Source organism: Ochlerotatus camptorhynchus, unplaced genomic scaffold (genome assembly GCF_037179485.1).
Source record: "Ochlerotatus camptorhynchus isolate MF236.1 unplaced genomic scaffold, CSIRO-AGI_Acam_v1.1 ptg000258l, whole genome shotgun sequence".
Taxonomy (NCBI): Eukaryota; Metazoa; Arthropoda; class Insecta; order Diptera; family Culicidae; genus Ochlerotatus; species Ochlerotatus camptorhynchus.
The window spans coordinates 586152-600864 of record NW_027040748.1 but is presented as its reverse complement, the minus strand read 5'-3'; the positions used below and the strand labels follow the sequence as shown (position 1 = coordinate 600864).

At 37.8% G+C, this 14713-nt stretch overlaps 3 protein-coding genes across 3 annotated transcripts; 2 read left to right on the top strand and 1 right to left on the bottom strand.

Moving 5' to 3' along the window:
- Positions 1-74: 74 nt before the first annotated feature.
- On the top strand, positions 75-772 carry LOC135705131 (zinc finger protein 736-like). Its single transcript, XM_065226701.1, has 2 exons — positions 75-474; positions 534-772. Exons 1-2 carry the CDS (start codon positions 133-135, stop codon positions 738-740), a joined length of 549 nt encoding a protein of 182 aa, XP_065082773.1. The 5' UTR covers positions 75-132; the 3' UTR covers positions 741-772.
- Positions 773-7550: 6778 nt separating this feature from the next.
- LOC135705130 (zinc finger protein 135-like) lies at positions 7551-8161 on the bottom strand. Its single transcript, XM_065226700.1, has one exon. It carries the CDS (start codon positions 8100-8102, stop codon positions 7551-7553), a length of 552 nt encoding a protein of 183 aa, XP_065082772.1. The 5' UTR covers positions 8103-8161.
- Positions 8162-8790: 629 nt separating this feature from the next.
- On the top strand, positions 8791-10247 carry LOC135705129 (zinc finger protein 595-like). The gene is made up of 2 exons (XM_065226699.1): positions 8791-8870; positions 8961-10247. The coding sequence occupies exons 1-2, from the start codon at positions 8848-8850 to the stop codon at positions 10189-10191; spliced, it is 1254 nt and encodes a 417-aa protein (XP_065082771.1). The 5' UTR covers positions 8791-8847; the 3' UTR covers positions 10192-10247.
- The last annotated feature ends 4466 nt before the right edge of the window (positions 10248-14713 follow it).

Genomic DNA, 14713 nt, shown 5'->3' with positions numbered 1-14713 from the left:
CGGTATGCGTGTTTGAAAGAAAGGATAATTTTGACAAGCAAATGTTTACATTCTAGTTAGTTAAAAATAATGCACTTGCTTAGTTCTTAGACTTTTGGATATACTAATATTTTTAGAATGTTTCAAATTTGAATGTTTATCATGAATGTAAGCAGATATACTAATTCGACAGAAGACAATACATTCATATCCGAAAACAATGATCGACCAACAACCCAGCAAATGTATTGTCCCATCTGTTCCGAATCGTTTGGCTGTGAGAAGAAACTCTATCAGCACAAGATGACACATTCTTCCGACTATCGAATATGTGAAATTGAGCGACAAAATCGAACATTCAAAGTTCATTTGCGGATTTACACTTGCGATATCTGTAAGAAAGAATTCCGGAATCAGACGCATTATGAAAAGCACAGAAAAGTACGCCATACCAAAGAGGGCTACATTTGCCCGCATTGTAGTAAGATATTCAAGGTAGGAGAATGAGTTGATTTATCTATCTTAAATATTTGTTAAAGCTGTCTTTGTTTTAGGATCTCAAATACATGAAAATCCACATGCGAACGCATTCCGGAGAAAGGCCATACAAGTGTGAGAAGTGTTCGAAAACTTTCACCAGATCAATCATACTTCGGCAGCATATGCTCACGCACCAAAAAGTAGGAAACCATAAGTGTGAGTTCTGCTCAAAGTCGTACAAACGACTGGAGGACCTGCAGCGTCATTATGAAGTTCATTGAGATAGAATAAATGCAGTTTTTAAATATTGAAATGATTATTCTTGTTTCTTTATGTACGTTTCAAGGTTTGTTTGTTAGATATTTCATTATGATCAGAGGTGCATCCACGTTTAAATATAAGGGTAGGAAAACTATGAGCATATGAAAATTCATGCTGTATGCTACCCTTCTCGTTCGTAAGTGTAAAATCGTAAACTGAAATGTCTTTGAACTGACAATTCGCAAACTGAAGCAGTTATTCAGTTTAAGGATATTTGTCTATTAAATTGATGCAGTTTCATAATTTCAAGATGAATACTGATGTATTTTAAATGTATTTGACAACTGGTTTGACACACGAAATGTATTTTGAAGAATATACATGTTTCAGTAAGCAAACGTTTTAGCATTAAACTTAAAAATGGCTCGGAACATTTTAGTTCACTGGTCATTACAAAAATATCCATTTGTATTTTCTCTAAGAAACATTGAAGAATATGAGATTTTTATCGATGGGCTCAATATTTAGATCCATAAGCCAATATTAGAGCCATTTCTTCTATCTAAAATGTATTGTCGTAATCCCCGGCTGGGCTCTTTGTGGTTTAAAGGCTTAGGCTTAAGTCATGACTTCATTTGCGTAATGAGTAACCACTACTCGCTAGATACGCATATCTCTATGTCCCTATCAGAGATGTGTATGCTGTCGATTTATGTGTTTCTGCTAATGTGTAATAAGAATATAATTCCATCGTCTTTTGTCCCTATTTATTAGTTTTTGTTTGTCTTGTGCCCCAGTCGCAATGAGTCTCATCGTCTCCCACTGGTCACCATAGCCGGTCGAATGCTAGACAAATCTAGAACCGCACTACCGGTCATACTGGCGACAACGCTCTGATGAGACAATGAAACCTCACCCCAAGCTCCTCTCCTGATCATATACTTCGACAATGTACCCCACTAACCTCTGGTAAGCCGCGAGTATTCAGCCCAACTCCTACTGGACATAGAAATAAGTGAATTTTGTTGACATGAATGAACAATGAACTATCGGCTCCGTTAAGCTATCGTGATTTCGCCTTCCAAATAAACGAACTAGATAAAAAAAAAACCCCGGCTGGATCACCGCGATCTCGAACACACTTCGCGTAGCTAAGCATTATCGTCCCAGTCTGTATTCTTCAAAACTATTTTCCAAATTGTGGGTCAACTTGGCCATTGTCGTGAACCCCGGCTTGATCACCACGATCTCGAACACACTTCGCGTGGCTCGGCAGAACATCACAACAGAGGCAGACCCATGGGCTCATGGCACCGGAGCCTCAACAAGGAAATAAAGTAAATCGACAGGAGTCTGACCTGAGCCCAGGTTAAGGCAAAATCAACCAGTCGCCTAGGATGGAAAACTTTCACGATGGCCCTATGCACCACTAGGGCATTGCAGGATATATGAGTGAGTGAGTGAGCACATCATATTTAAATTTATCTTATTTTATTTAAGTTTTATCGTATAAAATTCCTATTTGTTACTTGTAAAAAATGCCATTTTTATACCACATACCACCATTTTAAATTAAATCATAAGGCTTGTAAAACTGCATTTTTTATTACAGATTTAATCGTATATGATGTCAAATAGAAATGTTTATATAGAAAATTTAAATTTACTACCTCCAATTTTGTAGTTATAAGCCCTTTTGTGCATTAAATACGATTTATTTGTTGGAATTCATGTTCGCTAGGGTGGTACAAATTTTCGATTTTCCCCCGCCAGGCTTCGTTGTTCAGTTCCTGACCATTATCCGAAAGTTTGAGTTTATTTGGATGCGAACTCATACTGCACTGGCCCTTTGAAGTTTATATAGGTATTACTATGCGATTTTTTTTGTTCTCAAGGTCCTAGCACGTCGCCATAATAATTTACGGAAAAGATTTCTTCTTTCTCTTATGCGAAATTTTATCAGTTACAACTTTGCTCAAGACCACCTTTTGATTAGACTTTAAGGTGTTTCCCTGTAGAGTCCATTTTTCCATCACACCTCGCAATTTCAAGAGCACAGAACTCAAGATCTAAGAGGTTTATATATCCGCAAATTTCAGCCATTGCTTGCTTCTCCGCAGCAAACAACAAGTAGTAGTTTCAGCTACGTGCATTCACAGAAACCTTATTATTTTTACATGTGAAATTGCGAAGTGTAACACGAAAAAGGACGCTACAGGGAATCACCTTAAGGATTAGAGCCGATATCTTTTTGATATGATTAATCAACTGCTTTCAGGGCAACACTGCATCTTGCACTTATGACATAATAGCGTGGATTTTTGTCATATTCTTCCCGCTAAGTACACCAATGTTGCCTGCAGTTTATGGAGCATGTCAGAAGAATATAATCTTACTAATTAATAATTAACTAATTATCCTACCGTTCAATTCAAATGCAGTATTGAGCAAAGTTGTAGCTGAGATACAGATAGCAAACTTTTCCGTACACACTTAGAAATACCTAATATTACACGTGACGGAATCCATCTTTGACATAAAGGATGAGACGTAAACAAACATGTCATGTAAAATTAAGTGCTCCGAGACTGAAAACTTTGAAAGTACGTTTGATTGCGCTGAATTTCGCGTCTGTTATGACTCAATTTTATGTCAAAATTGACGCTCGTATATGTCAGTCTCAGAGCACCTAAATTTACATAAATTTTTCTAAGTGTGTAGATTTTTAAAGTGAACGACTAGAACGATCTGAGGAAAAAGTGCACTTTTTCCATAGTAATTCCTAGATAAACTTCAAAGGGCCAGTGTCTTCAGTGAAGGTTCACTTTATAATCTTCGATGTAATAATTATTCGAATAGCATCATGGCGGAGATTTTCGATCAGTGTAGTTTATTCCTTCCGGGATCGGTATCGGGCATAAACGATCGTCGGTTGTAGTGGTTTGATGTAATGTAAGGAGCTCGGTGGCTCAGTGGTAGCCGGTTCTGCTTCCTGAGCAGAAGATCGTGGTTACAATCCCAGGCTGCGTCACATTAAAGAGCTGATAGGATCACTTTAATTACTAATAGTTCACTGAATTGTATTGATCAACAACATGATCACCTACCTACTAACAAAGTTAGATTTTGAAGCCATCTATGCTGATGACTTTCAATCTATTTGTATATGCCAATAGATCATCTTTTCATTATTACATTTCAGCTCTATAAAGCAAGACTTTGCTGGAGGCGGTTTGAGTCAACTCCCGATCCGATCTAGGATTTTTTTTTCGGGTTGAAAAATCTACCAACTTCCATTGGCATGGAGTATGATTATACAGTCATCCCAGTATAATGGGCCACTGTAATAAGCGTTAGCGTTAGCGTTAGCGTTGTTATGATATACATCGTAGATTGGATACTAGCGACACTCACGTCTCTTCTGAAATTCTCAGTTAGACTACTTTCAGGAATAATGCTGGGGAGTAAACATTGGTTCCAATCTAAACAAGAGTAACAGAAGCATGACTGTCGCTATTCCCGGCCACGCCCATCTTTACCATAACTAGGGATAGGGAAGGAAATGTTGATGTAGTACTTACTTAACGAGAGGTCACCGACTTAGCGACACCCTCATAAGTGCTACGGAGTTGGAGGGTTGGGTAGGGTATTCGGTTAGGATTCGCCTCAAGTTGGCGATGCAACCAAAATTAAGTATTGTTTATTTGTTGTTTATTTAATCTCTCGATAGCCGGCTATCGAAAGAACATATTCATTTTGTTTAGTGATCATGAATTTTAAGAGTCATGACGGAGAGCTTGGGATTAAACCCATGATTTTCTGCTCAGTAAGCAAAAACGATCCCTCCAGGGTCATCGAGCATCTTAGAACCATAACGCTTCGTGACAATACAGGACTACGTTTTCGCTTGATATGCAAATAGTTTCCGAGGTTAATGTTCAATACCAAATATACAAATGATGGTGGCAATTTATTGTGCTGTGGAAGAGCTTGGGGTTAAATCCATGATTTTCTGCTCAGTAAGCAAAATCGATCCCTCCAGGGTCATCGAGCATCTCATAATCCACAGCGCTTCGCGTCAAAGTACGAATATATGGATGACCTATCTATTATTGAATAACTATTATTTACGATGATTACATGAAAGAAATAAAATATAAACTACAAACAAAACGTGACTACTAAAATCTCAAAAAGATATTCTTGCAAATATATTTCATGCAACCAGGAATCTCAAAACCATTAGACGCTATAATGATACTCTGCACATGTTAGACACAAGAAGAGGCCAAAAAGCAAGCGTACGACACACAAAACCCGCCAAATCCACTTGCAGTCACAATCAACGATTCTACGAATCGCGAGCGCTCACGAATCATAAAACCGCCGACTGCGGCACTCTGAAATCGAAATTGACAGGCTCTATGCGTCAAACACCCGCCCTCCAATCTCCTCCCGCATCCAACAACACAAATCTCCATTACAACATCTAACGAATTCAAAACTTCGAAAATCACTCATCTATAGCAAGTGAGTGGAAACAACCCTGCATGCAACCATTCTTCATGATACACTTTTTCTTCCTATATTTCTATTGGGCCTGAGGACATGCGTTAGCTTCGAAACTTCTAACCAAACTGGGAAAATTTTCAGATCACAAAAAAAAAACTTTCAAAGGTAATTACAAGTAAAATAAATATTAATTATTTTACGCAAAAACGAGCGAATAATATTAAATCTCTTGTATCGTATGCTAATGCTAATTGACTGTAACAAAAATAATATGCTTAAATAAAATAAAATATTAATAAAATTATATGCAAACTTTACTAGAAGATCTTTACTATATTGGTGAGAAGTTTCTTATAAGCCCTCCCAGTTCTTCTGTATACAGAACAAATCTGATACTACAATCAGAATTGCTCAGTCTGCATGAAGCAGCTGATTTCATCCAGGAAGTTCTATTAACAACCAAGAATTAATCGTTTGAGGCATACTGAAGCATTAAGAAGGTGATATGTGTCACTATAGGAAATCATCATCGTTGCAAATATAAAGAAATTAAACATAACCCTTTGCTTCAGTACCGTCAACCTCCATGTCCATGGGGAGGGGGTATGCAATTTCAGCCTCAGCGTGCTCAACAAAAACTCTTCAGACCGACCATGATCACAGAAAAGGGAACTTTAAAGTACAAAAACATCACTGAAGACATCAAACGTCTAAAACCAGAAACAAAAGCACTTGGATGACTCTCTTGCCGTTCCTACTCGATATCAACGTGTGAAAATTGTGCGCTCGACAAATTACAGCATGAACATGGCTCTTCGAAAAGATGTCCAATACAAAATTGTAGAAAACTGATAGATGGTATCGAAACAAGTAAACAAATAAACTGGAACGAACTCACCAAATGAACGATGGTTTGCACGTGAAGCCAATACTTGAAAGACTGTTGCATCTCTTAATTCTAGCTAAACATTTCATAACATTCCTTCGGATCTTCAAAGAAGCTCTTGCACCTGCTTCCAATCAGAATCATCGATTATGATAAACGAAAACACTTTGGAATGCATTTCCAACCGATCACTTTCACTTTCTTGCACTAATAGCGAATTCGTTTATTATTCAGTTCCAGCCTGGATTGGGTCTGCTTGTTTTCTCAGTATAATGGGCCACTGTAATAATACTGCAAAAAATGGCACAGGCTTCGAAAACTCTCAATTACCAACTGTAGAAGTGCTCAAACAGTAAGTTTTGGGCCGGCGTAAAGTCCTAGTGGGAACCTAATAAAATCAAATTGTACTTCGTGTGGCTAGTGGTTCAGGCATATTGGCCCTTATTACGGGTGTCACTTCACGGTGAAAACGAAGTGAAGTGACCAGTTGTCACTCTTGGTGAAGTGATTGCCGTGTAAATCAAATGGGAATCACTTCACCGTGAGTGATAAGTTGTCACTTCACCGGTGAAGTGACATCGGTAATAAGGGCCATTGTGTGTGCCACGAAGTGAAAATTCGATACCCAGCCGGTGAAACTTTTCGTTCAAGGAAACTTCCCTACTAGTCTACGTGGCGTGGTGTTGTGTGTTGTTCGTTGTCTAGTGTTAAGTGACTGACAGATTGTCAATTATCTAAAAAAAGAAGACATTCAATTAGGACTTTAATGTTCTTTGAGCACCACCACAGTTGTTAATTGAGAGCTTACAATTATAGTCCATGCGCAGGGAATTCGAGAAATGCCCGAAACATTCCTAGACCGGATAGGAAATAGCACAACTCCCCCCTACAGAGAATAGCACCCACCCGCTTCCAGCATGTTCTTGCTTTATAGCTGCTCCTTTATCATTATTATTACAAAAAACTTTCCAGACACCAAGTAACGGAAATTATTGATTTTGGAGTTATAAATTTTGTCCAGATAGATTCCATTCCTAGCCTACTGTGTAATGCTAAAAAAGATCAAATATAAAGTAAACTAAATTATATACTATCAAATTTCTATATCTATCGTTACCTAGTGAAAAACAAATAAAAAATCATGTCTTCTTTCTATTAGTTTACTGAAAGTCAAGTGTAACTTGAGCAATTAAGTTTTTTACTTAGATTTTCGAAGAGTAAATGATACGAACATTTCATCAAATGATAACACAGTAGCTCATCCAGCTATTCTGAGTGAACAGATACCGTAAGAAATGAAGAATTATAAAATATAAATACTAGTATTTTTACCGTCTCAAGACGTGATCACCATTTTTCTAATAACCATGATCGTGTGCAAAAGCATTCTTTATTTCAAATTTCTGCCTAAAAAGAGAACATTTTTTCGCTTTCAGTGCGTTTCGTAATGCTTCAGTAGATCCTCCTTCCGCTTGTACGCCTTCGAGCAAAATTCGCAACAGTGAGAAGCTGCCTGGTGAGTGCGTTCATGTTGCTTCAGATTCCAAGCTGTTTGAAAGCTTTTACCGCACGTATCGCATCGAAAGGGGCGATCCTGTTTGTGATTCTTCCGCCTGTGCATCGTTAGCTGGGAATTGGTTCTGAACGTGTACTGACATTCGGGACATGCAATGTTGTGACTTTCCCTATGCTGTAGGTACTTGGTATACGATGTAAACTCCATGTTGCATCCATCACAGAGATAAGGACGTTTTCGATTTCGGTGAGTTTGCACGTGGCGTTCAAAGTTACCAGTATTGTTGAATTTACGATCACAATCACTGCATGTGTACACTAGCGAATGTACTCTGAAAACGATGTTGTTGCGGATAACTTCTCGGATATCTACCTCATATGGGAGCTTTCCTTGTTCGCTGGTGTTGTTGGGGAATACGAGTGGAGTTACCGGTATTTTTTCAATGATGGTATATTCAACTGTATCCATTGTTTCTTGTTTAGATGATAGACTTTATTTTTATGAAAATGATTGAACGAAAAATAATATAAAAAAAGAGCAAGCGACCTTGCACTTGAAATCGACTGAACATCGATATCTGTGCACCTGTTCCTGGTATAATTAGAATAAATCTACCTGTTCAAAAGCAAGAGAGGGATGATTAAAAAACCGGTTCTAGATTAAGCATAACGTCAATAACGTCGTGATAAACATAGATATGTTCAAATTCATTCATAAATCACATGACTTTTTCGTTAACGTTTGTAGTTTTAAGTTTTAAATCATATGAGTATTAATGTATTTCCTTCTTACAGTACATGACAATACAATGTCATCTCACATAATGTTGTTCGTTAAGCCGTGCTTTATTATTTTATTGTCAAATTATAATCCTAACTTTTTTATAGACAGCCCATTTTGAATTACAAAAATAGATTTACTCTCTTGCATTTATTAGAATAATAATACTGAATTTTTCAATAAATGTGTAGTTTTTGCCAATTTATTTTTTGAATACTGAAATGAAATAAACAGAGCGTGTAACTTTACATAACGTTTATAATATTTGCTGCCTCAATAATGACACATAACGGTTGTAGCACTCAGTAACGAAGGTAACGAGGAACTGTCAACGTATATCATTATTTGTTTATATACTTTTATAAAGACACTGAAAGATAAATGACTTTTTGCCGTGTAGTAAGTTAATTAATGTTGATTACAAACACTTAAAATGAACGTTCAAGAACAAACAGTGTAAGTTTTGTGATACATCATAGCTTTGGAACTTTTTAATACATAATGATGAAATGATCAATTATACATCTTTATCCATTCTCGTTCCAGTCCTAGCGATAACCCGAACGATTACTGTCGGCTCTGCTTCTCGGACCGCAACTTGGTGTCACTTTTTCCATGCGATGCCCAGCCAAGACAGTTCCTGCTGGACCAAATTTCACAGTGTACCGGAATACGAGTCGAGGAAGTTGAAAATCATCCTCGTTCAATTTGCTGGAGATGTGCAGTGGCGTTGGAAGACTTCCAACTGTTCCGGCAGCGGAGTCTGGCACACGATGTTATCATTAGAAAAAAGTATTCAACGTCAACCGTGAACGTTACTGAGGGGAACACGAAGTGGATCATATCAATCCCGGTACCAGAACCTTCATCAATTGATTGTGAAGAAGTGGAGGAAGATGACAAATCACTCATAGAGCCAATGGAATCGGATTCAAGTGCTATATATGGAGGATTCTCCAGTACAAAAATGAACGAATTGAACATGGGCGAATCTCATTCCACGAAATCTACTACTTGCCACCTGTGTAAGCATGATTTCGTTTCACGGCAATCACTTTACGCACACTTCAAAGAACAACACTCAGATCGTGGGCGACCCCACAAATGCGATCTGTGCCAAGCATCTTTCAAGCGTAGAAGTCATTTGGAGGATCACGTGTCGTCCCATACTGGAGAGGTCCGATATAATTGTAAGGACTGCGGAGCAAAATACGCCAAGTCGAAATCGCTTATGCGCCATCGCAAATTGGCCCATTCGACATTGCCGTTAACAATTAAGACAGTTAACAAACCAGGTCTAACTAACGGTGAGTTCAAGTGCAAATATTGCCCAAAATCATTCAAGCATCGCCCATCGTTGAACTTCCACATCAAATCCCATTATGACATGTTGCCACACGTGTGTGAATTCTGTGATGCTCGTTTTGCCAATGAGAAAGGAAAACAGGTGCACAAGGGTAAATATCATCCAGCTGATGTATTTAGAGCAGTACCGCCATCTTCCAAGGAGCCACAGAAGGTTATCCAATGTACTTTGTGTCCCCGTTACTTTGAACAACGTCGCTATTTGACACAACACATGAAATTTATACATCCCAACTATTCCGACGAAAGGCACAAAACTGTAGAAGATACACAGGTGGCTGAACAACAATCTAGCCAGCAAGAAACTGACGGCTTGAACCAGGTGGACGATGGAATGCAACCGGTGACGATAAAGTTCGAAGTGGAGGAAAACGGTTCAATGAATGGAGCTGATATTGATCATTCCAAGTGATTTGGAAAAACGTATTACCCATGCCATAACGTATATTATATTTCGAAATCAGAATGTACAGTTCATGAAAATAAATCAAAATTAAGTAAAAATGTATCTAGACTTTTGGATCGCAAGACCTTGTTAATACCTCATTTAACACACACCCAACCGTAAAATATAAGATTCTATTATCTATTTGATAAGATTTACAGAATTTTTTACAATCCACCCCATGAACTGATTCTGTGAAATGGTCATCGGAAGGGTTTTAAAAGATTTTTAAAAAGTTTATGTTTGCTATATTTTCAAACTAATTTTGATTCCCCCAATGTACTGGGGCTAGAAAATCGTCTTGTGAAGGTTTTATACGGAAAATATTCAGTCTGGTCAAACATGCCTGTACGCTTCAGTCTGCTGTAAGTACTGTCATTACATTTTTCGTTTATTGTAAAGAGTCATTATTATTATTTTTTTAAATAATTTCCTGTATATCTTTAAAAGTCTTACTGAAACTCAACTTGGAATCACAATTATTTAAAAAAAGGCATATAAAAAAAAAACCAGGCCACAATGAAAAGTCTGAACTTTTTTGTTTTCCGTCGATCTTGTTTTCCGTGCTGAGCACCAATCAATCGAAATACCGACGCCAGGGAAACAGCTCCCACACCTGGACTCTACCTATTGACCCATCAACTCATGAACCGGGGACGAACGATATTACTTCCCTCAGAACATCCCGACGGATTGAAGCCAGGCCTGCTGGGGTGAGAGGTAATCACGCTTACCACTACACCACCGGTGCCGCTTAAAAGCCAGAACTGAAATTACTCAAAAAATGCACCACATTCACGCACACCAATCTTGGGTCATCTTTTTTGTCAGTGTGCTTCAAGTGGGCCGTAGGTGTGCCAATTGTGCCGGTCATAGAGCAAACTGCGATTGTTTGTAAAATATCCATCCCGGGAACCCAGTATTTCTGACACCGTGAATGTTTTAGTTTGAAATCGCAATTGAGGATGACGCGGGAAGTGGCGGGTGTTCGAAATTTTGATGTTTTGTGTTCATAGGATAAATAAAAATCCTTGGTTTTAGGGTTTTATAATGCCAGAAACCTAGTCTTTCGTGATGTGAAAAGCAATGGTCTATCAGCGGTCGGAAAGTGTTGGAACCGGTGTGGAACATTGTTGGAGACCGACTTTTGAGGATGATGAATATGACTTCTGTAGATTGTTTTGTGTGAGTGGCAGCATTATTTGAATTAAGGGTATCAATGAGGTCTTATTAACTGCCTCTTTCTCTTGAGCCCAGTCTAGAACCTACATTTCGTATTTAAATCTATAAGTGAATCGAGAAGTGAACTGCTGATTCGAGTTCCTCTGGCATATTCAATTAGAGGTTGTTCCTGAAATATACACCATTATTTTACCGAAATCTGTGAAATTCTACCGAAATCTCAACAATTCAACGTTCGATAAACAGTTCGGTGTTTTTTCACAGATTTTCTGTGATTTTTCACAGATATTTGTTGAACAATTACAGGAAAACTGTGAAAAATCACTAAACAGTTTACCGAACGTTCAGCTGTTGAGATTTCGGTAAAATTAAACAGTTTTCGGTAAAATAATCTTAGTGTGTATAGTCAAACAGCACGTAATGTTGTGAACAACTTCAATGAAAGTTGTCCAGCAGTGCTCCCATTTTATTTAAAACAATCCAATGCCTACGAGATTGTACCGAAGGTGTGCCGAATCTAATTGTGACACAATGTGCTGGGTGACTTACCCCTTGATCACATTCCTAATCCAAAATATATAATCAGTCCAATCATGTAACGAAAATTTTCTCATACCACACATAAGCCCAGCAAGTAAACATTACCGTTATCATTTGGACATACTTTCAAATTTAAAATCATGACGTTTCCAAACCCAGCGTGTATTTTGTAATAATCGAACAACATTTTTGATTGAGTTAAATTAGATGGATCTCACCAAATTCTGTGTCTGGCAAATTGGATAAATCACTGGCTGATAAACTTTTCCGTGTATGCTTATATTGGTGCGCGCGTACACATAATTTTGTTTATCACTTTTTCTGACACAAATTATATGATCAAATCTTCCAAAATCCGTTGATACCACCACTATCACACACGTTGCAATAGTTATTTGAAATGTTTTCGGGTGATGACAATGAGTACAAAACAAAAACGTAACTGCAACATTTAAAATCGACCACTCTCGAGCAGAGGCTATTGCGTTCTTTTGAGTATTGTTAAAGTATTTTCCCCAAAATTCAGAGATTTTTTATAAATTCCATTTCAATTATTCCATCAAATATTCCTCAACATCCTGATGAATGTGGGCGTCTTAGTGGAATTCCTGTACAAAGAAAGAGAGAAGGATTGTAATTTCCATTTATTTCCATTACCTTATTTGCTTAACCTTGAAAGATATGCGTCTTCAGTGTCTTGTAGTCGAGCATTAGTAGCTTACGGATGCCGGACCGGTTCCCCTGAAATCTGATTCGGAACAAATAAAATGGAGGAAAGGATTTAAACAAAACATAACGAGCTCGGAGGAGTTCATAGGACTTCTCGGATAGTTTTTTTGAATTTACTGGGATATCCGTTGGAACCCGAAGCTTCCCATGAATAACGGGGAAACTTCAAGACCAACAATTGAAATGGCCTCACAAGGTTTGTTTACAAAATGAAGTTAAGGCCATTTCAATTGTTGGTCTTGAATTTCCTCAATAATAACCTCCTGCACTTTGAACTCATGCAGTTAAGTATTTTCAGAATGCTCAAAGGAAACCTCTTGCATTTACCTCTCTTTCGACCACTTGATAGCAGCATGCGCATGATCGGTACTCTGCTACTATGGCGAGAGCTCGTTGCTCTCTATGCATGGCTCATATACATATACCTCGTTGGCAAGCCATCAGAACCATATCTATCTATCTATCTATCTTCTATAATAGGGTATACGTCCCTAACCTCGGTCTAATATGCAGCCATAGATTACGTTTTTAATCATAACTCATCAATTAATTTACCTGCAAACGATATTCTACTGCTAAATGGTATGCTTAGATATGCTTATCATGTCGTTTGCTATCAGGAACCGCAAAAAGTTGAAAAACTTACTTTTTTTAAGACAAAAACTCACCAGGGAAATGTATGTAATATCGGTCTATTGTCCCCAAATTGGGTCTATTTATGGATGCAACTTCGTCCTATCCTGTTTGATTCTCAAAAAAAACGCTCTTGGTAACGTTTTCTTATGTATTTTTTTTATCACTATCACTGTTAACTTAATACTCTTCATTCCTCAAAACATTTCTTAGAGAAAATTTTACGAAAACTACATTAAATCACTCAAGTTAAAAATTAAAAATTAAAAATTTCGCTTATCGTCTTTCGACCGCAGAATATCTAAATCAAAACATTGTGATGTTCATTATACAGATTTGGCAGAAAAAATCTCCCTTCCTGTTCGTTCCTTATCATCCAAATGCAAACCACATTGTTGACGTTACTCTTATTGCTATATGCTGTCAAATGAATTTCATGGGCCAAAGTTAGGAACATAGAAAAGAAATGTGTCCCTAAAGTTGGGTCCATGATTTACTTGTGAAAACGTTGTTAAACAATTAAAATAAACATAAAATATTCAAACAGTAACTGTGAGTTTTACGTCTAGTGTGTATTATCAGGTAATTCCATTCAATAAATGCCATAATCAGGCCATTTGATGATCGTCAGTGCAACCTTCCCATCTTAACCTTAGAAGTCATGGCGGCTAAAAACTCCGAACAGAGTGATATTCTCAACCAGTTTTATTACTTACGAGAGCTGAAAATGTATTGAAATGTTGTGATATAAATTGATTTGTGTGTGGTACACATTTATCAATCATCAGTGATCAATATTTTCCTTATTTTTTGTGTAATATTCCTTAATTAATTATTTATTTGCGTGATAGGCCGAATGAAAGGACTAGACCCACATTACATACCGTAACCCTATATATTTTTTTTTCCTTTGGTTTGTTTTTTCCGTCGATCTTGTTTTCCGTGCTGAGCACCAATGCTACCGACGTGCCAGGAAGGCAGCTCCCACACCTGGACCCTACCTATCGACCCATCAACTCATGAACCGGGGACCAACGGCTTTACTTCCCATCCGAAGGAAGGCGTGATCAGAGATGTTATGCCTCAGAACATCCCGGCGGCGCCGACTGGTATTGAACCCAGGCCTGCTGGGGTGAGAGGTAATCACGCTTACCACTACACCACAAACATTTTTACGAGTTTTCGGAAATGCCAACTTCAATTATATTTGAGATGAACTATTATTGATCGCAGTGCGAGTATAATTTTGAATTTCGTTTTCAGTATTTATATGGAGAACTTCATATTAAAACTTCATGGTTTGATTTGCGAAGTTTTGGGAACTTTGTTTCACCCAGATAATTAGAAAAAACGTAGAACAGGTTCAAAGTCTTTCCTGAAGTTTGGAGAAGGTCATGGAATTGAG